The 25,678-nt window shown below is 39.9% G+C and overlaps 1 protein-coding gene across 1 annotated transcript; it reads left to right on the top strand.

Moving 5' to 3' along the window:
• The first annotated feature begins 5,791 nt into the window (after positions 1-5,791).
• On the top strand, positions 5,792-7,380 carry LOC143861694 (protein SPEAR1-like). The gene is made up of 5 exons (XM_077372572.1): positions 5,792-6,191; positions 6,306-6,401; positions 6,686-6,753; positions 6,880-6,964; positions 7,061-7,380. Exons 1-5 carry the CDS (start codon positions 5,973-5,975, stop codon positions 7,175-7,177), a joined length of 585 nt encoding a protein of 194 aa, XP_077228687.1. The 5' UTR covers positions 5,792-5,972; the 3' UTR covers positions 7,178-7,380.
• The last annotated feature ends 18,298 nt before the right edge of the window (positions 7,381-25,678 follow it).

Genomic DNA, 25,678 nt, shown 5'->3' with positions numbered 1-25,678 from the left:
TCCAATAAAAAAAACTAGAAACTTTTTCTATAACCCCCTCGTGGCACATGTTAGGCATCCATGAGAATCTTGTGATTCAAATCATGTGGATTATTTTAAGCCTGTATACATTAATTTAGAGGGATTATACATGGGAAGTGATATTTCCACCCTCTTTTTCATTATAGATTTTCTCCGCCCCCTTTTATGTCATTTCCTGAAAATAAATTCATTTTGTCTCCGTTTCTTTCGATGTAAAATGGGCGTAAAAACAAGTTTCGCACCCATTTTTACACCTAAAAATGAGCATAAAATTCATTCAAAGTCCAAAGAAACAGACCCTCTAGGAAAGACAAATAAAATGGGGTTGAAATATCATATCTCATGCATAATTAATCTACATGTTTGGTACGACTCTGATCAGGTAATATACTTCTTTTGGTAAGCTAATAAATGTCACGAAGAGCAGGTCAATCTAAATCTAAAATCCTTAAATACATCAAAGAAGCCCTTTTAAAGGTACTTGTATCAACAAAGTCCCAGCATCCATGAAATCATGTGGCTTATTTTAAGCAACACATAAATATTCAAAATTTTTACTGAGACCGTTAGCGATTATATGCACTAATTTTCGTGCAAATTAATGAGGGCCCACTAAACGAGGATGGCAATAAGTTCTTTTCTACGAAGGAGTCGTCTCTCGTGTAATGGCATTGTGAAGAGAAGAAGATTAATATACTTAATCTCTGATGATTAAATTAACTATAACCAATGCTTATATAAAGTACTTAAGGCCATTGTTGGCAGCGATGAAATTTTTTTCCATGGAATATTGGTTTATCAAATGGTGGGAGAGGGACACGGGCGAATGGGAGATGAAGAGAATTGAGAGGGCATGAGCGACGAGAGGGTATGAAGTTGTCGATAATTAAGCAAAAGAAAAACTCTATTCAAACTAGAGTTTTATTTTTTCTTAATTTTTTTGCAACTTTGCATCATCATCCCTCTCAATTACTCTTCCACTCCCACTCTCCCTACCCCTCTCTCAACACTTGGTAAGGTAATATTCCATGAAATTTTTATATGGATGCCAAACATGGCTTAAGAGAAAAACATGATCCAAGGAGATAAACATAAGAACAATCCTAATCAAACCTAACTACCAAGTTGCTAAATCTTACACTCGAAAGATCCAACAGTAAGAACTGATCACATCTGACATATTATAACAGGAATAAATCTCTTCATGATCCCAAGCTCATTTTGGTTGTCTCGAGATGTTCTAGAAGATCAATGATCTTGACTTCATATACATGTTCCCGTCTCTTGATAATGACACTCCTAACTTGAATAAACACGTTTCACACTGGTGCCGATAGCTCTTTTTGGGAATTGTGACAACCTTTAATAAATAACTAATTATTAAAGTATAGCACGAAGAGATGTGTGCAATGTTAAAACAAGAGAGTGAGGGTATAAATAGTGGTGGTTGATTTGGTACTGTTGGATGGCGTAGTGACATTGAGGCCCACACATTATCTCCATAGAGAGAAGCTTAGTCTATTTGCAGCTATTAATGACCAAGCCATAACAGATGCGTGTGTAAGTAATGCACGCATAGGGTAGCATGTGCCCACAATCTAGACTAGATTTTCCCCCCCTTTTTCAAACTATCAAAATATTCCCTGTCTCCAATCTCTTTTGCCCTTTTTTAGGGAGATGATATTTTCACCCCCTGGAGTACGCATTTTCCTCCCTTATAATGTGAACAGCGGGCAACTTCAGCTCTTTTTGACGTCAAATCACATTAAAAGGGGGCAAATGCGTACTGCAAGGGGGTGAAAATATCATCGCCCTTTTTTCTTTTTTTTTACATTAACAAAGTTAATCTTACCATGCCTATTAAGTAGTACCCTAACGATCCTCCCTTTTGTTGTTGTTGTCGTCGTCATCATTGTTGTTGTTGTTATTATTATTATTATTATGGTTTTTTCCTGATAAAAACTACTACAATTTTCAAAGCAAGTCTATATGTGAATTAATCATTCAACATAGAGTATTCACACATGAGAATACAAAAGATTTACTTGGAAAGCTCTCCAGTGAAGAGGAAAAAATTATGGGGTGAATCGGATGGAAATCTCCACTAATTAAAATGGTATACATAGGGGCGGAGCAGGGAGGGGCACAAAATTCCTTTGCCTGCATTGATCATTGGGGGGGGGGGGGGGGGGGAGGGGGGGGGGGGGGAGGGGGGGCTCATTGGGCTAGGGAGTAGGTAAGAAAACACACTTCTAGAGTTTCAAATGCCTAGAAATGTTTCTCTTGAAAAAGTGAACAAATACTTTGAAGTTGACTTTCTACAATCAAGGTCAAATGCCATATTAGATTCTGTAAAGCCTTTCAGTATTGGTTTTGAACAACCAAAACTCAAGCACAACTTAGAAGTCCCCCTCATGTACCTCAAAATCTATTTCACAACTTCCTAGTGTTCTCTTCCAGTGTTAGAAAGGGACCTACATGTACTGCATGATCGATACCAGATTAAGTTGAAACCATTGCATAAAGAAGATTCTCTAGTGAAGCGGAGTAAGAAATCTTTGTAATCTCTTCATCTCCTTCTTTGGGAGTAGAGCACAAAGTATTTTCTCAACTTCAAATGACTAGAAATGGTAGGGGTGCAACTCGGGTCGGGTTTGGGTTGAGGGCTTGGGCAACCCACCCGAGTGAATTAAAACCCAACATTTTTTTGTCATTTTTAATTTTAGTAAGCTTACAAAGTCGGGTTGCGTTGGGTTGAACACCATCTGGTTGGAACTTGGTTCGGGTCAGGTCAGATTCGGGTTGGCCTCAACCCGACCCGACCCGACCCGAGTTGCACCTCTAAGAAAGGGGTGTACTAAACCAATCCTTGTAGATTCCAATGCGGGCTTCTTCCATGTCTATACATTTCCTTGTATTGTAGGGCTTTCCTAGCTTACACTATATACTTTTGAAGACTGCCCTGTTTATATCTTTACAGTGGGCTAAATTGCAGAGATACTGTTACATATGCAAGGTCACATAGGTCAAGCATTCCCAAACTTTCAATCACAGGGGTTGAATGTGCATCACTGCTGACTATTTTGTGGAAATCTTCTGCTGAGTGCCAAATTCTGGAAATCTTCTCCAAATAAATCTCCTAAGTTTTAGGCTTCTAGATATTTTATTTGAGTTATTTAAAATTGTAGTTGTTACAAGGAATTGTGGCTGATGTTACTTTTCCTGATTTTTCTCATTGTTCCTTATCTTTTGGGTTATGCTATTATCCATGTAATTGCAAAACGTGGGCTGTAGTTGCTCTATCTAAAGGGCATGTTTATCATTAATAAAAGAAGAGAATTTACAGCAAAATAGAGACTTTGTTTCTAGGAGAGTAATGGCTCCTCTCTAACCGAGCCGTTAGGAGGTCCTGGTTGCCTTGAATCAACCATCCTCTTTCCTATTCTTCCTTTCTATTTTATTTATTTGTGTTACGACCGATTGGGCACGTAACACCCTCTAATCAAGGGTTCGGATATGGCCATTTATAGGCTCCTATGAGCATAGTATCTTATTCCCTTATCTTTAAGTTAGTATTATCTCAAAAGCATTTGAAGAATTTATTCCATGGAAAGTCTGTTGTTATACGAGAATGAAAGACTACAAGAGCATCAAAATACGTGGTTATAAAGAGCTCCAGAGAACCCAAGTTGGAGCTTGAATTCGTTTAAGTACCAGTTCTCCTTCTTCTATAAACTACTTAAACTTCAAATTTTCAACTAATCTTTTGGCTGAGGCCAGTAGTGAGAATTATAAGTAGGGTTAAAGCTGTTTTTTAACAGAAACCCTAATGCTTACATGTATTTTTTTAAGAAAATTTGGTGGTTTTCGTTTTCCATCCTGTATAAAATAAGCCCACAGATTATCTGTACGTGCAACAGCTCGATTTGATTTGATCATGGCAACTAAGATAGGGGATAAAGTATTGTTGTTTTTCCTTTTGATACTTTTAAATCCGAATTTCACGAGATTTGAAGACATGTATCCCCGTTTCTAACGAATCTTTCACTATTTGAATTAAAAGATCTGACTATGTTTTAATCTCATTTAATTATTGCTTCATAAAACTGTAATTTTTCAGTGAACATGTATGGCATGCGTGTATTTTTGCCGTATTTTTAACAGGAAAAGATTTGGGACAAAAGTAAGAGATAGGGTTGTCACGTGTGTAGTGGGTATAATAGTGCATGGTCAGTAATCTAATATTAAAACTAGTACGTATGATACAACTGGAAGTATGGAACTAACATTAAACAAGGCTCTCCCTAATTATACTGTGTATCATTATTTAACACTTTCAGAAAGAAGCCCTATTGAACATAGAATCTAATTTTCGAATTATGAACTGTGATGAACTTTGAAATATCGATCTTGTTGTCACTTGCATACATCCTTTCTTGGCCGGCTTAACCATAGTTTTGCTTCATTGCTTCTGAGATTTCTCTCATATGTGGTTAACAAATTTTAGATACTGATAATTGACTCTTGCGGAGGTTTGTGTGGCAGGAGATTGCGGCTTTGGATTTTCAGAGATTAGGATGTTTGGTTTTATGTGAGTGGGGTGAGTATTGAGTTATGGAAATAGTAATGTTGTTAGATTTAAAACTATGTTCAAACATAGATGGGAAGTGACTGAAACTTTCAACTTATTTATCTTTTATGCTTGTTGAATTGAAGGTTTTGTTATGGATCTAAATGCCTGGTTATCTTATGAATTGTGATTTTGGATATGATATTGAAAGTCATGTACACTATGGGGTCCTCCTTGTAGTTGTACAGCACTGCATGTCTGTGTATACGGTTCGGGCCATGACAACAACCCTTTCCTTATACTCTCAACCAAGACCATACCCAAGAGAAACCCAAGAAAACCCCGAGAAAAAAACTGTTTTCTTCTCCCTTTCTCTCTTGCCTCCTCTATGCAGCACCACACAAAGAGCCTCTCTGCCAAGAGCAAAAAAGTCTTTCTTGCCCTTTTATATCCTAGGTTTTACAAAACCAAAAATTGCCATTCTATTCTTGCTTCCCATTAAAGCAGTTGGAAACAAGGCAACTTTCCCAACAAATAATATTCGGAGACCATACTGTTCCTTCATTTTTTAAGAAAATTAAAAATATTTTACTGTAAAATGGCAGATATCTATCTATCTCTAGATCCAACGGTTAGTACTACATAGCCCTAGTTCAGTAATCAAACAAAATCTTAATTTTCTAAGGGGAGGACTCCGTTGAATATGTGAGCGTTGCTCATATTAGTTTTAAATTCTCTTTACAGTCCACCAATCGAGCAGCTAAGATCATGTGTTCGGCAAGGATCCATCCATTGTGGGACCCACCACATGAGATATCTTACACATGCATCCATGTACAGTTTTAAAACGAGGGACACTAGGCCATCATTTTTCAATTGGGCAAATCGGTTAAAAATTTCAAAATCTGGTATGGTGTCGATATTTTGACCATTAGTTTATGTGAATTTAATTTCTCCCGATATGAGAATAGCCTTGAGAAGTTACATAGAAATTTCTTGAAACTATAACTGAATCAAAAGGTGATATGGTCTACCTCTGTATTTATTTTTTTAATCACTTATCTCTTGTGAGTAGCTTACTGAAAACTATAAAAAATGCTTATATTATCTTTCATAAACCAAATGATAATGCTTGCTACCATTAGAATAATGCCATCCATGTCATGTTGTAGTTCTTATTTCTTACAGAATGAATGACTATAGAGACCCTTTTAGTTACCCAAAAGAGAAAAACACAAAAATCTAAGTAAAAAACACTAAGCCCTCATCAATCAGATCTATCAGAGCAATAATTACTTTGGGTGCAAAAACAGCTTAAAAGGGGTCTTGGAGATGTTTCTTTTGTAATCATGTTATAGTGGCTGGTTTTGATGTGAATTTCATGAGAAGGGAGATGGGTAGTAGCTATTTTGGTGAGCCAAGCTTAGGAGATGGAAGATCTGGGTCATCTAGAAAGGGGAAGAAGAGCAATTCAGAAAAGCCAAAGCAGCCCCAAAGAGGACTCGGAGTTGCTCAGTTAGAGAAGATCAGATTAAGAAACCAAATGGGATTTTCCTATCTCCCATCTCTTCAGAGCCCTTCCCAAAATAATCTCAATCAGGTCTGTTGATTTTGATGTTGGGATTTATTGTGTTTTTTTCTTCTTATATTCATGCTTATCAAAATCTTATTATAGTTTTATTGATGTATGTTGATGTTGTTTCCATGAATGAAGAAGGAAGATGTAACTATGGAGATGGCATTTTCATCATCAGCATCAGCATCTTCTTATTCTTCATCCTCCTCCTTTGGCATCAATCCCAATATCATGGTATGCAATCCCAATATCATGGTATGCAATACTTGATTTCTTCTTTTTTGAATAAAGATGTGAGAACTGATTTCAACAGACAATCTTAAAAGGAAAATCATGTGCCTTAAATCTCTAAGATAGATAATTTTGTACTCATGACCGACTTGATTTTTCCTTGACTAGGAAACAAAATCAAATGGCCTCTCTTGAATCTTGATTTCAGTAGAATTTGGTTGGGTTTGATTTTCCTCTCTTTTGTTCAATGACTTTGTTCTATCTCTCATTCTAATTCATGGTTTTAGATGGGCCTGGGAGACATGGAAACAACAGATACCAGATATAGGGAGTCCCCATCTCATGCTACTGTAAGGTGTGTTTCCATGTGCTAAATCTACCAACTCTTTTTCTTGTGGTGAAACTTTTGGACATAATAATTCAAACTCCAATCTTGTATAAGAGAAACCTCTAATCTTTCTGTAAATGTCCTTGGAACCAGATGGAACCACAACAATAGTACCATACAGCCCCAACAGTCCATGCAATCAAGCGTGACACGACATTTTCTCAAACTACCCATGGAGGTTATTTTCACATCTTTGCTTTCTATTATCATTTTTCTTGACAATCAATGTTCTAGAGAATATAATCTGATTTGTCTACAACCATATGTTTTGTAGGATTCAGCGCAGAAGAAGAGAAGGCATGACCGATGTGATTCAATGGGTTCAAGCAGTCAGAATTCTGATTCAAGTGATGCACAAGAACTAGACTTAGATCTAAAGCTCTCTCTTTAAAGTGCAGTATGGCATTCGTCAAATGGATTATTTTGAATTATTATCTACAACACTGAATTAACCATGGAGTAGTGCTGGTTTTACATACTCGCAAGCTGAGTAAGTTTACATATTTGTGTTTATTTCATGTAGAATGGATTTATGTAATGGGAAATACAGAAGGCCAAACAAATGGTGATGCTTCTCTTGAAAATAGACAGAATCTTTCATAATACATTAGGAATCCTTCATGTGAAACTATGAAATTTAAAAGATCTTATCGTATGAATTGGGTTTATTACACATCCTGGCTTTCGTGTGTCTGTATGTTGATTAAGTTCTGCCAATTAGCGCCATTCAAAAACAAATTCTAACAATTAGCAGCCTGCATATAGTTTTTCCCTGTAATGTGGCTGTGTGGGCTGGTTGGTTTGGTTCCATTTCTTTTGTTGCTTTTGCTCAGTGCTAATAACTTTGTTGAAATGGAAAAGAAGAGAACCAATACAACAAGAAAGTAGAAAATAGTCCTGGGAACCAGAAGTTAGGGATTACTGTTTTTTTTGCTGTCTCGGTAGAGTTAAAAGTGAGATTTTCATAGGATTCTTTTGATCAGTGGAATTTTTCTTGGATGTGTGGACCCCAATCCGAGAGAGGCGGGGGACGAGCCCCCGAAAAATCTCTCTAGAATCATCCACGTGAAGGAGAGCTCTACTAAGGAACTCATGAAAGAAATGCCTCTCACAGTATGAGTGGCGATGCAAAGTGAGATACCCCTCGATTCGGGGACTAGCCCCCGGATTCGAGACATACCTTTAAACAAAGAAGACTCGCCATCCAAGGAAGTAGGCCCTGGATCCCATACTATACTCTGTTGCAATGGATAACCAGAGATATAAAAGAAGGTTCGTGCCTGGTTACGAATTTGGAAGGTCCGAAGAGCACCTCATCCGCCCAAGTGCAAGCACATGGTCCCTTATGCCATTTATTTATTGATTTTGAAGAGTTTTGGGCGAAAGTCATGTGAAATGGGAACATATATCTCCGAGAAGACGTCTACCTATCATGCATGTCTCGGAGATGAATAATAAGCACACGCAAAAGAAATGTCACCCAAGAATAGCTAGGTTATGAGTGTCATGCCTAATTGGTGTCTAAGTTCTGATTGACAAACACATGCATGCTACAGCTAAAAGGTATAAGGTCTGTACATGAAAGTAAGAAAACACAACAAAACATACAACACAACTTGACTCCATACACGACAAACCCTAGACTCTAATGTGATACTTGACTCGGACCAAGATGGTCATCCATCCCGGCTGCTCTACGTATCCTGGCCTCGGGAAGAATTAGAGTCGACGTAGTTCGGTGACCTATTCTAAACTACGATGCCTAACCATATTAAACCGCTATTCTAGACTCGATCAACTAGACCCGATTAGTTTTTAAAGCTTTTTGTACAATTGCTTAAATTCAAGTGAATTATAATTTTTAGGACTCCCTGTAAGCCCTAACTAATGCAAGTTAGTTAGCCTTAAGCTAATGCAGGTGGTTCCTATATCCTATGTGTAACTGTAGACACCCCATTTTGACCGGACCCAGGTTCGCGAGTGGTTGCGCACAACCTCGTCAAATCGGTGAGCTGGGGTCCCAAATTAAACCCTAAGCTAGGTTAGGGTCCCCCATAGGTCCCTGTAAATTTTCGTTGGAATCCGAGCTCGTTTGATCAGTGAACGGATCGAGGCAGTGGTCGTAGTTCAAATCTGGAAGGGGGGCAAATTATCCGCACAGGGGGGTGTCCTTTTGAAAAATAGCCGAAGTTTTGCCTTTTGTCTAATAAGACAAAGCGGGAGAGGTGCGCCTAGTAATTCGCGCGCCTTATCAAGTAGGGGTAGTGCCATTATCAGCAGCCTTCTCTTTATATATCAAAAAAAAAATCAGAAAAAAAAAGATACTGTTCATAGCCGAAAATTTCGCAGAAATCTGAGAGAGAAGAGAGAAAGGGAAGGAGGGAAATTTGGGTTTTTTTTTTTTTTCTTCGATCGGATCTCCGATCCTTCTCCGGCCTTCTTCCACCTCAGGCAGTCTTCCTCTTCTCCGGCCTTCTTCCTCCTCCGGCAACTCCATTTTCTCCGATCCTCCTCCTCTGTAGATCCACCGGATCCACCATCCAATCCTTCTTCTCCGACCAGATCCGTAGGATTCCGGCCAATCCTTCTTCTTCCAGCCGCATCCATTGCTCCGGTCATTCCTCTCCTCCTCCGGCCGATCGATCTTCCGTCGATCTTCCGTCGATCATCTTTTCCGATCAGATTCTCTGATCCGATCCTTCGGATCTCCGGCCACAACCGCCACCCCTGTTCCTCTTCCTTCTTCTCCGATCCTCCTCCGATCATTGCTGGATTCTCAGATCTGAGATCTGAAATCTCAGATCTGAGATCGCAGATGAGAAGGGAGATGAGACAGAGAGAGATCTGAGAAGAGAGATGAGACAGAGAGAGAGAGGTTTAAAAAGACAGAAGCAGAGAGAGAGAAAGAAAGAAAGAGAGGGAGATCTGAGGAGAAAAATCCCAAGTCCTTCAAATCTTCGTTCATTTCATCATCTTCTCCGGTAAGCTTGCCGGATCTCCGGCCGAGAATTTTCCTCATTTTAAACCCCCTTCTCCATTATTTTCCCTACCTCCAAGCTCCGGCTTGCGTTATCTTTCCATTTACTTCTTTGTTTTCTTGTTTAAACCTCGTTCAAAACCTTCAGCCATTTTCTTTTCCGATCAGAATCCGATTGTTTCTCCGATCGCCTACAATACTCCGGCCACCTCTCCAATCAGTTTGTTTGTCTAGATCTTGATCTTCACAGTCCAGTTAGAGATCAGATTTAGCTATTTTAAATCCTCAAATCTCAGATCCATCCACTTTTTGTGTTTAAAACCCCATATCCATTTTCTCTAGCCTTGAAACCCTAGATTCAAGACCTCAAAGCTAAGATCTCTAGTTTTCTGATTTCCGATCTTCAATTTTCTTTACTCAAGCATTGGATTTGAGTGCACATAGTTAAGATTTGAGCATGTAAAAAAGCTTTGCCGTGGTGGTCGTCGAATACAAGATTCTGCAGCTCAAGGGGAAGGAGATCGAAGCATTCATCATCTGCTGGTGTATTTGCTCATAAATTTTCATTCTCTATTAAGGAAAAGAGGTATTATGTCTTTTAAATTACTTTTAATTTGTTCTCTTCATTTGCTGTTCATCGTAATATATAGATCTGTTAGATTTTGAGCATTTGGATGGTTCTCCTAACTTGATTGAAATATGATTGTATTTTCTGTGTGGAGCTTATGACTATCATTTTAAGATCTGCAATAATTTTCCATTTATAGCTTGCTCATGAAGTGAGAACCTGTTAGAAATTTTGGAAGCCCTGTTTAAGTGTATCAATAATTGTCCCTTTTAGGCTAGATGAGATATCATAAGATTGCATCTCCCTTGGACTTCAAGATAAATTTGTATTGCTTATGACAATTCAGGTTCTGAATTCATGTGGTAGTTACTCACTGTTAGATATGTGGATGGAATTTTGTGAGCTGCGAGATTCACTTAATATTAGTAGGCTGTAGCTCTATTTGAAAAGCTGTGAAAAGTCACTTGTAATTTGGCGAGTCCATCACTTTAAAGCACAAGTTAATGATATTATTTATTGTTGAACATGTTTGTAGTTGACTCTGAAGTGTTTAATATCATTTTTTAATTTCATTAGGCTACCCAGCGGCTGGTCTGGGCTAATTAATTTTATTTTAAATAAATTATTTAATTGAAGAAGGAAATCAGATGATTTGCACTATTCGATGTCCTTGACACGAATATCGTCTGATTTCAAGGCGGTTTGTAGAAATATTATATGTGTAGGAAATCAGATGATTACTTTGGCATCATCTGATTTCATTGGAGTCCCCGTATTGGGGTTTGTGGTTGGCTTTGAAGTGTTTGGTATTGTTTTACTTCATTAGGCTACCCAGCGGCTGGTCTAGGCTAATTAATGTTGTTTATCATGCTATGATTGCTATTATTATTGTTTATCTTTTTTTAGCTTAACCTCAAGGAGGTTGCTTTGATTTTGATAAATGATGTACCCATAGGAGGCATGCTTTGCCTCATTTAGAGAGTCTTTGAATCTTTCGTTTGTGTGGTGATGTTATCGGGGGAGTCTTTGACTCATTTGATCTTTATTGATGTTATTAGGGAGTCATCCGTCTTGGCTTTGTAAGTAATTAGCCTTTAGAAGGCCTGCTTGGCCTCATTTGTAGAATCCTCTCTGAGGTTGCACCTCAATTTGTACCTCTGTTAATTAGAGACCAATTTGGTTAATTAGTCGTCTTAGCCTTGCTTACCTCTTGAGGGCAATGATAAGGTTGCTTAGAGCCCATCTTTGTGTGTGTTTGGGAGACCAGCCCGGTCTCATTCTCTTGCTAAACCTCCTCTTTGTGCGCCGTTTGGTTTTGGGAGAACACCCTACTCGGCTTGGCTTCATACCCCTACCCTTATAGGTATTGGGTTGCACATTTGTTGCACCCTAGGGCTAGGCAGCTGTCCGGCCCGGCTGGGTGTTTTACCTTTGCCAAATATGCACAAAGTCTTTTTTTTTTCCTTTCCTTTTGCTTGTGAGCTTCTCTTTATTCGATAGTCCATTCGCATAGGAGTCAGCCTTGATTAGAGAGTCTTTGACTCATTCGCCTTTTAGGTGGTGTTATAGGAGAGTCTTTGACTCATTTGCCTTTTAGGTGGTGTTATGACTCATTTGCCTTTTCGGTGGTGATGTAGGAGAGTTTTTGACTTATTTGTCTTTCAGGTGTTGTTATTAAAGAGTTTTTGACTCAATCTTTCTCTTATTGGTTTTTCTAGAGAGTCTTTGACTCATTTATCCTTTAGTTGGTGTCAGTGGAGTCTTTGACTCGTGTTTTCTTCTCTCTTAGAGAGTCTTTGAATCGTGTTTCCATTTCTTTCAGAGAATCTTTGGCTCATTTATTCCTTTGGTGATGTTATTAGAGAGTCTTTGACTCATTTATCTCTTTCGCAGTTTTCTTAGAGAGTCTTTGACTCATTTGTGCTTTCAGTTGGATTTATTAGAGAGTCTTTGACTCGCCTTTCCTTTTGCAGTCATTAGAGAGTCTTTGACTCCGTTATCTCATTTTCAGTGTTATCGGTTACTCTTATTAGAGAGTCTTTGACTCATTTGCTCTTATAACGATATTATTAGAGCATAGTTTCCTTTATTCACCATAGGGTTTGTCCCTAGGGTGTTATTTTGTGTATTCCCTCCGGTCTTTGGCCAAAAGGGTGAAAGCATCAGAAATTTTAAAATCCATAAACATTAAAATCATTAAAAATCTCAAAAACATTAGAAACTTAAAGCATAAAAAATAGTTGATTTGCTGTAAGTGTTTGTTAGGTAGAGAGTTCGTTTCGAACTACGTTGGCTTGATCCTCTTCCACGAGGTACGTAGTGCAGCTTGGGATTTACATCCCAAGTCCAGCCAAACTTTTTTGTAAATAAACGTTTTAAACCTTCTTCAAAAACCTTTAAAATCTTATTTTCAAAAGATCTTCCTCTAGAGTTAGGAGTTTCTCCTAGATAGAGAGTTTTAGAGTTAGGTTTTTTCTTTTGATAGGTTGTTTGATTGTTTGTTTGCTGTGTGCTTGTTTTAGAGTTAGGGGTCTGTTCTAGAGTTATAGGAGCGCCTCCGTCCGATCAGTCGACGATCTACATCGCCGAGTGATGACTAGAGTAGGATACGCTAGTCCACCCCTGGTTTTCCTTAGGAAATACGGCCTAGTCACACATAGGTTGTAAGAACCACCTGCATTAGCCTAGGGCTAATCTGCATTTAGTTAGGGCATATAGGGTGTCCTAAAATTCACAATTCACTGGAATTTAAATAATCGTACAATAAACTTTAATAATTGGTCCGGTCTTTTAGATCGAGTTTAGGATAGAGGGCTAGATGTCTTGGGCATCATAGCTTAGAATAGGCGCGAAGAACTACGTTGCCTTGATTCTCGTGGAGGCGGGGATACGTAGGCTTCTTTGGATGAATACCAGACCATCCGAGGACTCAGGCTAATAATTTAGAGTCTTAGGATTTGTTGTGTAGTTATTGTATGATTTGATATGTTTTCTCATTTTCTTTGTACTGATCTCATACCTTTAGCTATAGCTTGCATGTGTTTGCACATCAGAACTTAGACACCCATTAGGCTTGTCACTCATAACTTAGCTATGCTTAGGTGGCACATCTTTCATTTTATTTTATATGTGTTTACTATTTTTATCCTTAGGAAATGCATGCTTAGGTAGACGAGTCCTGAGGATTGTTCCCATTTCACATGATTTTTATTCAAACTTCTTTGGAGTTACTAAAAATGGCATAAGAGACCAAGTGCTTGCACTCGGACGAATTGGGGGTGCTCTCAGACCTTCCCCATTCGTAACCAGGCACGAACCCATATATATTTCTGGTTATCCATTGCACAGAGGATTTGATTTTAGGGTTCCATGGCATATCCATGGATGGCGACTCTGAGTTTATTTCAGGTATGTCTTGGTTTCGAGCCTTGGCTCCGGATCGAGACATATCTCTTTCTTTTTATATCGCCACTCGTGCTATGCTATGAGGGTGGCATCCGTTTTGAGAGTTCCTTGGTACAGCTCTCCTTCACACGTGGATGATCCAGAGGGTGTTAGGGACCAGTTCCCTCGCCGCCTATCTCGGATCGGGGTCCACAGGCTGGCGACTCTGCTGGGGAGTTCTTGAAACATTGCCTAACTCTATAAAAATGCCATTTTTACTAACTTCGGAGAAATTTGAGCTAAAATCATTTTAAATGGGAATTCTATCATTAGAATCCAGGGGCACCAGACAGGTGCGTAATTAAAACAAGGGATTCACACACTGCACATCATGCATTGTCATATTTTTTGTTTCTTTCGTTGTTTTTCATTATTGGCTCCACGGGATAGATTCAATGCGTGCCTGACTGGGATGTTATTACACCCTCATGGTACTGTTGAATCTATTTCCAAGCTATGCGCCAGCGCTGCAGCCGTAAACACTCGGTGCACTTGTGTTTACAGCAGCCGATGAGCAATGAAGCATACTATGTATAACACTCGGTGCACTTGAGTTATACATATTAAGTATGTTTCATACGCATAGTACCCGATAGATTGAGTCCGGAGCCCTACTTTGTTTTATATATTATTTATATACTTACTGACTTAGTGAAACCCAACTAGGAAGTACCCGTGTTTATATAAGTATATTGCATTCATATAGGGTCGAACATGTGTTGCTCACACATGTGGAGCCTAGAGTCAGGAGCTTTGTCCCATTTATAGACTAGGGTAGCTCATTTTACATGGCTACAGCGCAGTCCTAGTTCACTCACAAGTCTGTCTTGAGTTGAGACTTCCTTGACTCCGCTAGATTAGAATTAGGGCTGGTGCCCCTGGTTAGGATTTGTGTGTATGTATATATACCTATATATACTGAATATGTATATTAGGGTTCTCCTCTTAGTCAGAGATTCCTTATTCCTTTCAGTTGGTTATATCCTTTCCTTATTCAGATCTAGATCTAGTCAGTGGCTTTTTGCTTGCCATTACCTTGGCCAGGTTTAGTCCTTGATCTGTAGATTATAGGGTTTGACCCGTTGTTGTATATTCTCACCTTTGATTAGTCCATTAGTTGATCACCTTTCTCTGGTAATCCTTATTCATATACCTTTGATTGAGCTATAGGGATCCTTTGTATAGCTGTTATGCTACCGGATTTTATCCAGAATATTTTTTAGCATAACCGCTATTTCTTAGGGTTAGTTAAACCATGAGTTTACCTTACCTTGACTTTCTTGTCTAGTCGTTATGCTGCCGAATTTTTCGCAGAATATTTTGAGCATAACTGCTATCTTCTTAGAGTTAGTTAAACCATGTGTTTACCTTGCCTTGACTCTCTTGTTTAGCCGTTATGCTGCCGAATTTTTCGTAACACATTTTGAGCATGACTGCTACTCTTTAGAGTCAGTTTACTTAGTTTGGACCTTGACCTCCTCGTATAGCCGTTATGCTGCTGGATTTTATCCAAAAACATGTTAAGCAGGATTGCTATCCTTTGGAGTCAGTCTACCTTATCTTGATTCCCATGTATACATCATTCAGTAGGATTAGATCTTTATTTGTCAACCTGTTATGTCTTAGATCTGGTTGATGGCTTGTCCGTTGTCCCTATGACCATGATCTATCATTTTGATCTTCTTGATCATACAGTTGATGATATTCATCGCCAGATTTAGATCCGGTTTGCGACCTACTTTTGTCATTTTGTGGCCGTGGTCTATTGTCTGATCTCTTGGTTATCTCTCGTCTTTGATGAAAAATTCAATGTCCCCAATTGTATCCTCTCCTTTAAATTGATCATCAAGTTTATCCTTATCATTTGCTTATGGATATTTCCTTTTTTCTCATAATTTTGTTTTGTCTAGGTTTTAGGTTTGATCATGTCAAACAATATATTGAAAGATTGGATTAGTGAGGCTATCAAAGCTCTCCCGCGGGAGCATGAGAGGAGTATGGTTGATCGATTTATAAGCACATTCAATCATCTGAGCGTATCTGATGTGAATTGGAGATTTCTCCAAGCAGCTGCAAAATTCTGGGATCCTATCCTTCATGTTTTTCGATTTGGTCCTTTCGAATTCTGTCCAATCTTTGAAGATTGGTGCGCCCTGTTAGAAATCTTACCTGAAGGACTCTGGATTCGACCTTCAAGCATGGACTCCCCTTCCCTCTTCAGTGAGCTATTCCAAAATGATACTGTTGATGCTCTACCTTGTTTCAAGGGCACATACGTGGAAGTGTATGATCTCATTAAACTTTTTTTTAAGAACATTGACCCCACTAACTCCCATTTTCAGAGTTGTCGGCGTAGCGCCTTAATCTTTGGAGTTTTTGCGCGTCATGTCATTCGTGGAGACTCCCGTGTCGCCCCGTTGGCTTTGCTCGGGGTAGTAGACCAAATTAACAAAGGAAGGAATCCGGTCCCTGTTATGCTGGCAGAAACGTTTTTTGGACTAGATCGTATTGACCATCAAAAGGTTCATAATAGTTTCTATGGGTGTGCCAAATTGTTATACATATGGCTTTGTGAAAAACTCACTATCTTCCAGAGAAAAAGCCACAACAAGTACACCTTGAAAGATTTCTCATCTTGGCAACCAATGGCCAACCAACCACAATCCATCGATGAGTGGTGTAATTGGTTGCACCATGTCGAAGAAACCCAATTTTGTTGTGTGAGTCATTCTTGCTTGCGAGTTATCACTAGCACTTACCCATATCCCTTTGTATATCTTATGGGGTTAGAAAAGTCAAGCTTTTATGCACCAATCCGTTTTCTTCATCAGATCACAGGGCGCCCTTGTCCCCCTGGGGCTGTAGCACCTCCTTTGTGTGAAAAATTGTCTCCTGATCTCATTCAGTCCATCATAGCTGCTTGGAGAAATAAGGTCATGAAAGAAAGGTTTGCTTTAACATCTAAGGTCCGACGTGGAGAGTTACCCGGAGAGCTTGCGGTCAAAAGAGCTCGGATTGCAGAGCCATGAGGATCTTCGTCATGAGACTATCATTTTATTTTTCATTTTCTTCATTTGTTTTACTTGAATATAATCAGAATCAAAGATTGTAAATCTGATTTCATTATAGATACAAATTCAAAGAAAGAAATTTTACTTGATACATGTTATAGACAGTCAGTGATTCATAGTTTCATCATTTTACATGTAACAAATCTTTGGCGTTGTAACCTGTCATTATAGTCAATACAAAGGATGTTTGTGTTTCTTTTTTTCTCTATTGGTGCAAACTATCTTATTTCATTTGTCAATCATTTAATCTAGTTTGTTAACTTCCAACCAGGATTCTGAAAGATAGTAACCATCGCTCCTAAAAAGGACTCCCAAGCTAAACCTACCTGGTTTAGACCTACTTCAGTGTCTAGACTTGTTCGTCACTTTGATTCTCCTGTGTCATCCACAGCGCATTTACCTCTTTCACCGGAACCTTCAAACTCCTTTGAAGTAAACCAAATGGCCGATCCGACTGATCTTCTGCTGAGCATGCAAGAGATGATGAAAAACCTCACTCGGGACATGGCCGGAATGAAAGAGGAGATGGCAAATATGAAGACCCAGATAAGTGATAAGACTTCTACATCCAGACCTGTACTTCAGCATACTCGTGCTGCATCTCCGGAAGCGCGTAGACCTGATATCTCGCCCTTTGAGGTTGATATAGATGATGCCCAATATGCTGCAGAATATTGTGCTCCAGGGGTTGATAGAGAAAAAGAAAAGTTCGAAAAATTTGAGAGGAAATGTCCGACAAATTTAGCAAGATGGCTCATGAGATGGAGCAGATGAAGGTACAGGGGCCAAAGAAATTTGATGTCTCCGAATTAATACTGTCTTCAACAGTATCTCTGCCGCCCAATTTCAAAGCTCCTGATTATGATAAATATGACGGAACCGGGTGCCCGCGTAACCACATGAGGTGGTTTATCATTTTGTCCCAGCAGTATGGTCTGAGCCGTGAGCAGATGGCTCAGTTATTCCCGATATCTCTGACAGGAATTGCAAAGAAGTGGTTCCTAAGGCTGAAGCCGGAAGAGGTAAGAACCCTAGAAGATATTTCGGAGAAACTGATAGAGCAGTTCTCAATGGAAGAGGGTATTGAGGTCACGAAGAGAGATCTAAAACAGCTGAAGCAAGGTCCTCAGGAGACCTTTACTTTCTTTATCAGGCGCTGGAGACGCAAATCTGCCCAGCTAAGCCAGAGAATGACTGAATCAGAGCAGATAAAACTGGTTCTGAAAAGTTTGTCTCCCCAATACTTTCATTTTCTCGCTCCTCAGCATTATCCGAGTTTTGACCACTTGATCAAAACAGGTACTCAGACAGAAGATGCCATAGCAAAGGGTCTGAGAGCAAAAGTTTCTACAGAGATCCGAGAAGGGAAAAGACCTATGGTCCAGCCCAAAGAAATTCATGCTGTCAGTTACACCAGGCCAGTGGCCAGAGTTGCTGCAGAAGCTGCCAGAGCACCAAGGAGAGGTACATTTGACAGAAAGTTTGATCCTCTTCCATATCCTATCATAATGATATTCAAGAGGCTCATGAAAGATAGAAAAATCCAGCTCCCGGATATCAAACCTCCACCCAATCCTTTACCCGCATTCTGGAAGATGGACCAATATTGTGAATATCATAGAGGTCCAGGGCATTTGACTGAGAATTGTTTGGCCTTGAAGCATGCCATTCAAAATATGATTGACAAAAATGAATTGGCAGTGGAGAGACCAAACGTCACTCAGAACCCACTTCCCAACCATCATGCCATGCCTCCTTCTACCACCAATGCCATCTTTACTGATGAACCTTTGCTTGATCCATCAAACTTCATTTGTGCCATTACCACAGAAAAAACCTATGTCATGAAGTTTGATGATAGGGAATTGGAAGCAGTGGAAAGGAGGGAACCATATGTAATTTCATTTGACGATGATGAATTGGCTGAATCGTCTTCATCTCAGTCTAGTGTATTTCGGACTGATAATGCAGAAAGAGTAAAGAAAACTCCTTATGTCTTAAGGGCTGAGGACTTTGAAGAAGATGAGCTATTGTTGTTAGATAACCATTGTGACGAGATGCGTCACATGACCCGAGGTGGGCGTGTATTCAAACCCCAAGAATTATGTGTAGAAAATCCTGCAGAAGTTGCGCGAAATGCGGAGAATCCGAGGCAGAACAAGGTCAGTGTAGATGAGGAAGAAGAGAGCTTGCTGAAACAGCTGAAGAAGACTCAGGCCAATATCTCAGTATGGGGCTTACTCATGGCCTCATCCAAGCACAGAAAGTTAGTTCTTCGAGAGCTTAATTCTGCACAAGTCTCTGTAGACACTACCCCTGATGAGCTGGTGAGCTTGGTTGCCATGACAAGAGTGTCTAAGACCCTGTCTTTCACCGATGATGATCTGCCCTCTGAAGGCCGAAATCACACAAAATATCTAAAGATCACAGTTGTTTGTAACAAGAAGAAAGTACCAGAGGTGTTGGTTGACAACGGCTCTGCTCTGAATGTCTGCCCGTTGAGTACTGCAACAACTCTTGGATTTGGTCCCGCAGATTTCATCCCATCTGAACAGGGTATTCTGGCGTACGATGGTACTCGCCGAGATGTGATCGGAACCCTGGTCACCGAAATACAGATCGGAGGAGAAGACTTTGAAATAGAGTTCCAAGTTTTGGACATCAAAGCCTCATTTTTGCTATTACTTGGGCGCCCTTGGTTGCACAAGTTCGGGGTTATTCCATCCTCTCTCCATCAAAAGCTGAAGTTTCTTCACAAAAACGGAGTGGTAACTGTAAAGGGAGACCCAGACCTTGAAGTAGGGCTGATTACTCAGGACCTGACTGTGGAGAAGGCTGAGGATATTAGTTTAACTGGATTTTCATTAGAGGTGACTGCCATCACCTTTAAAGAAGCTATGAATGAGGAAATTTGTTTCCTAACCAGTACAAACTCAAATGTCGTCAGGATGATTCGCCGACAGGGATATATGCCAGGCTGCAGGGCTGGGTAAATACCATCAGGGTTTGACTGAGTTCCCTGAGTTCGAATCCTTCAACGGTCTATTTGGGCTGGGGTACAAGCCCTCAAAGAAAGAGGTTAAAGAGATGAAGCAGTTGATGCGGAAATGGGCTGAATGTCGCCGAAGAGGGTTAGAATTACCAATGGCGCCAATTAATTTGACAATGAATGGCCGGTTTAGACAAGAGGGTGCTAATGTCCCTTTCTGTGGTTTTGCCGAAACTTGGTTGGATGAGAATTCAGGACAGAGGTTGCCAGGTTTTGAAATTTTCTTCAATCTGGAGTTAGAGGACAAGCAGATCGGTGTGCAGACAGAAGCTGAGTCAGAAGCTGATTGGGCAGAGCATATAGAGCCGAGCCTGCTGAATTCAATGTTCCTTGAAGATTCGCAGATTATTGCTGTGATTGATCAGAGGGCCGTGATTCTGAATCCTACTCACTTAATCACCCCGGCAGAGGAACCATTGACTAACTGGACCTTTCAGGTCATACCTCAGGTTACTTACCTAAACAGTCGTGTCCCTTCAAAAGAGTCTGTTGTTCGTAAGTCCATGTCAGTCTTTGAGTCTGATTCAGAGTCTGTTTATTCTAACAATTCTTTTGATGTAGGTACTATAAAGGTCGAGTCTCTTGAGGTCGATGGTAATTCCTCTTCTTCCAGCGAGATCGAGTCAGATGCTGTTTCTATTGATGATTCAGATATTATTTCCGTACATAGTTCAATTGACACAGATGTCAATATATCTGTTGAGTCTGTAAATTTGTTTCAAGAGTCCATTATAAAGCCCGATGTGGGTAATTCATCATTTGATGTACTTGATTCAACATTCAATGAAATAAAAGATTCTTCTGTGTACATTCCTGTCTCTACTTTTATTTCTAATGTTTCTGCTTCAGAATCTGATAAACTTAATAATAACAATCAAGACTCCCCCTCTGATGAGGATGCCGACGACACTCCCCCTGAAATCAAATACATGATTCAACAGGATGAGAGTCGCCGCGCAAAACCACTTGAAGAGGAAATTGAAACTGTGAATATAGATGATGAAACCTTGATTCGGGAGATTCGAATTGGCAAAATTCTATCTCCTGAGGAACGCGAGGAATTAATTGCCTTACTTAAAGAGTTCAAGGAAGTTTTTGCTTGGTCATATGATGACATGCCAGGATTAAGTGAAGAAATTGTTCAGCATCGCTTACCCTTAATCCCTGGTATTAAGCCAAAGAAGCAAAAACTCCGAAAACTCAAAACTGAATGGGAGTTGAAGGTTTATGAAGAAGTAAAGAAGCTGTTAGAAGTAAAGTTCATTCAAGTGGTTGAATACCCAGAATGGCTTGCGAACATCGTACCGGTGCCCAAAAAGGATGGAAAAGTTCGAATGTGTGTCGATTTTCGAGACCTAAACAAGGCAAGTCCTAAGGATGATTTCCTCTTCCAAATATTGATCTCCTGGTTGATAATACAGCTGGTCATGCTCTTCTATCTTTTATGGATGGATTCTCAGGCTACAATCAGATTAAGATGGCGCCAGAGGACATGATGAAGACAGCGTTCATTACTCAGTGGGGTACCTACTGCTACAGGGTGATGCCGTTTGGTTTGAAGAATGCTGGTGCTACATATCAGAGGGCTGCTACAACTCTTTTACATGATATGATCCATAAAGAAGTCGAAGTATAAGTCGATGACATGATTGTGAAAGGCAAGACTTGACCTGAGCACACTGTCGCATTGAGAAAGTTCTTTGAGCGGATCAGGAAGTATCAGCTCCGCCTAAACCCGAGTAAGTGCGTCTTTGGTGTTACATCAGGAAAGCTCTTAGGGTTTATGGTCAGCGAAAGAGGGATCGAAGTAGACCCGCAAAAGATTAAGGCGATTCAAGAAATGCAGCCGCCGAAGACAGAAAGGCAGATCCGAGGTTTCCTTGGCAAAGTTCAGTATCTGAGACGGTTCATATCACATCTGACGATGACGTGTGAACCCATTTTCAAGCTTCTGAAGAAGAATTCCTCGAAGAAATGGAATGAAGAGTGTCAGGAGGCTTTTGAAAAGGTTAAGCAGTGTCTATCCTTGCCCCCTGTTCTATCACCTGTCATTCCGGGTCAGCCATTGTTGTTGTATTTGTCTATCACCGATACAGCCATGGGTTGCATGCTTGCTCAGGAAGATTCAGAGTCTAAAAGGGAGAAGCCCATTTACTATATCAGTAAGAAGATGCTGGAGTACGAGCTGAAGTACACAGTTTTGGAAAAGACATGTCTAGCATTAGTTTGGGCTACCCAGAGGCTTAGACATTATTTGCTTTCGAGCAAGATCTTTTTGCTTTCGCGGATGGATCCGTTAAAATATTTGTTTGAGAAGCCGGCCCTTACGGGAAGAACCGCTAGGTGGTTATTGTTATTGTCTGAGTTTGACATCACATATGTTACTCAGAAATCAATTAAAGGGCGTGTGGTTGCTGAACAGTTGGCTGATGCACCTGTTGAAGAGAATGCTTTTCTGAAGGCAGAATTCCCTGACGAAGAAATCATGGATATTGAAGAAGAAGCTTCGAGTACTAAGTGGCTTATGTACTTTGATGGAGCTATCAACAGTCGAGGACAAGGAGTAGGAGCTGTGCTTATATCCCCTCGGAAAGAATATATTCCTGTTTCTATCAAGCTACAATTTGAGTGCACGAACAATATGGCCGAGTATGAAGCTTGCATCGCCGGGTTAGAGGCAGCCTTAGCTTTGGAGATTCAGGATATTGATGGAAAACTCGAGAAGATAAGTTGATCCCTTATAACACTTATTTGGAATCTTTGGTCAGAAAGTTCAAGAACATTACGTTCACTCACTTGTCAAGGACCAGAAATCATTTTGCTGACGCTTTGGCTACTTTGGCCTCGATGTTAGACATTTCTATATCAAGGGAGGTTCAACCGCTAGTTGTCAGACTTCAGTGGGCCCCTTCGCATGTGAATGCAATAGAGATTTTAGCCAGGTGTCCAGATGGGAAGCCATGGTATATAGATATCAAGAATTTTATTGCTGGTAAAGGGCATCCTTCAGAAGCTTCAAGTAAAGAGAGGAAGACTCTTCAGAAGTTGGCTGCCAACTTCGTTATTTGTGGTGAAGAGCTGTACAGAAGGTCATTTGATGGCATACAACTTCTCTGTGCTGATGAAGACAAAGCCGCAGAGCTTATTGAGCAGACCCATGAGGGAGTTTGTGGTCCTCATATGAATGGAAAAATGTTGTCAAGAAAGATTTTGAGACTTGGATTTTATTGGCCCACAATGGAAGCAGACTGCTTCACATTTGTAAAGAAATGCCATAAATGTCAAGTCTATGCAAATCTTATTCATGTTCCTCCTTCGGAGTTGCACTCTATGACTTCTCCATGGCCGTTTTCAGTATGGGGAATTGATATAATTGGGAAGGTTTATCTGAAATCTTCGAGCGGGCATGAGTATATTCTGGTCGCCATTGATTATTTTACGAAATGGATTGAAGCCGCTTCGTATGCTTCCATAACTTCAAGCACAGTTGCGAAGTTCATCCGTGCCAATATTATTTGTAGATATGGAGTGCCTCATGAGCTGATTTCAGATAATGGGTCGCATTTCAAGAAAGAGGTGTTACACCTGTGTGAAGAGTTCAAAATAAGACATCACAAGTCATCTCCTTACAGACCTCAAACAAACGGGGCTGTAGAGGCTGCGAATAAGAATATCAAAGTCATTATTAGCAAGATGACTGAGACTTATAAGGATTGGTCGAATAAGCTTCCATATGCCTTATGGGCTTATCGGACATCGATCAGATCTTCAACAGGTGTAACTCCGTATTCTTTGGTGTACGGAATGGAAGCAGTCCTCCCCGTTGAGGTAAGGATTCCCTCTTTGAGAGTGATGATGGAAGCTGACTTGCCAGAGTCTGATTGGGCTAGAGCCAGACATGATGAACTGCATATGATAGACGAGAAGAGGTTGAGAGCCTTGTACCATATTCAGGGATATCAGAGGCGAATCGAGAGAGCTTTCAACAAGAAAGTTCGCGTCCGAGATTTGAAGCCTGGAGATCTTGTTTTGAAGTCCTACAGGGCACCGGTATTTGATCCGAGAGGTAAATTCAGGCCAAACTGGTCTGGTCCTTATATCGTCGATGAAGTCCTGCCTGGAAAAGCCGTAAGACTCCTCAATGAAAATGGAGAAAAATTAAATGAACCTACAAACCTGGATCAGTTAAAAAAGTATTATGCTTAAATTCACCAGAAGGCCGTCTTTGATCGACCTGAGCTTTGAGTCAACAGCCTAAATGTTTTAAACCGTTTTGCAAACCCTTTGGGCCTATAAAACAATTTGTTTCTTTGATGAACCCAAACTAGGGGCATTTTTTATATATATATATATAAAGAAGAAGAAAAGAAAGTCGTTTGAACTACGTTATGACCTGATCCCTTTTTAAGGGTACGTAGGTAGCCTGATTAATTCGGGTTCGGTCACGTCTTTTGCAAAGCCAAATGGGGCGAACTACGCGGATCTGATTCCCATTTCTTCAGGGATACGTAGGAAGTCTGGAGGGTCCAGATTCGGTCCAGTAACATGCAAATACATTAGGATTTAGCCTTTTTGAACCTAAGCATACCTGAAAGTCCTTCTGGTGTATTTAGGCCCAGGTTTGTAGAGAAAAAAAAAATAAAAAATGATGGAGTCTTAGACCCGCTAAGCTGAAAACCCGAAAGGGCAGTTTAGGCAAAAATCAGGGCATTGAGCCTGCTGGATGGAAAATCTGCAAGGGCAGACAGTCCAGGCAAAAATTAAGGCATGCGGTCCACTAAATCAAAAACCCACAAGGGCGATTTGGTCATGGCAAGACTTCATGAAGGACAGAGCTTTTTGGAAGCCAGTTGAGCTTTTATTTTTCTCTTTGGCTCTTCTTTAATGTCTGAGTAAGTGCCATCAAAGCTTCTTTAGTTACTCTTTGAGTTCGGTAGATTGAAACTAAACAATCTGAAGGAATAATAAGCATGACGGAAATCTCGAAAAGAGGTTGAAACTTCTTTAAACATGATAGTCAAAAGACTCTAAGAGTGGTGGACCTTTAACCATTTTAAAATGTTTTTCAGTTTAAGAAGCAGATTCAGTCTCTTTTGGAGTCTTGTTTAAAACTCGTCAAAGTCTTTGGTCATGGTCTGTCAAAGTCAGTCAGTTGTCGAGTCAAAGTCAATTTCCAAAGTCCTGTTTAGCCAGTATTCCTCCCAAAGCCGGGGTGATAAAGACTCAGAGGCTCAGAGAAGCAGAGAATTTGTAGTTCCTGTGGATAATGTAAAGCGGAGCAGTGTTCAGATGTCGACAAGCTTTCAGCTCAGTTTCGATATCAGCAGATGGCAGAGATGAGAAAATTTTGAGCGTAGCAAGTTTCTTGTACCTATGAAAAACCTTATAAACCCAGGTGTTTATCAGAAAAATTTGTTGTAATTTCAAATGTTCAGTAATAAAAGCCTTTGGCCCATTCCCTTTTTGTTGCTCTCTAATGAATTTTGTCATGGAAGTAATCATACTAGGGGGCATCTTTTATAACTTACGTCATAAAAGATGTCAAGTAATCATTGATACTTGAGATAGATATTTTCATAAAATAGAGACGAAAAATTCGAATGTTCTTTATATTAAGCTTCTTAGTCAGGTTATTTTCCTTTGGAGTTGAATTTCTTTGAAAAATCTTTATCCCAGTGGAGTCTAGAATTCAATCTAGAGATTTTCAAATTTCAGTAGAATGCTTTGCATCTGTTTTTTTTTTTTTAAAAAAAGGGGTTTGACCTTCAAAAATTCTTTCAAGT

The sequence above is a fragment of the Tasmannia lanceolata genome, unplaced genomic scaffold, assembly GCF_043159265.1.
Source record: "Tasmannia lanceolata isolate RefF3 unplaced genomic scaffold, GAP_Taslan_0.1 ptg000003l, whole genome shotgun sequence".
Lineage (NCBI taxonomy): Eukaryota > Viridiplantae > Streptophyta > Magnoliopsida > Canellales > Winteraceae > Tasmannia > Tasmannia lanceolata.
The sequence above is the reverse complement of the archived record's forward strand: the minus strand, read 5'-3'. Positions and strand labels throughout refer to the sequence as shown.

Bases quoted from the DNA above. Each gene is read 5' to 3' on its own strand.
- LOC143861694 (XM_077372572.1), top strand. From the start codon at position 5,973: ATGAGAAGGGAGATGGGTAGTAGCTATTTTGGTGAGCCAAGCTTAGGA. The intron at 6,192-6,305 runs GTCTGTTGATTT...CCATGAATGAAG, and splicing joins CCCAAAATAATCTCAATCAG to AAGGAAGATGTAACTATGGA. The intron at 6,754-6,879 runs GTGTGTTTCCAT...CCTTGGAACCAG, and splicing joins CCATCTCATGCTACTGTAAG to ATGGAACCACAACAATAGTA.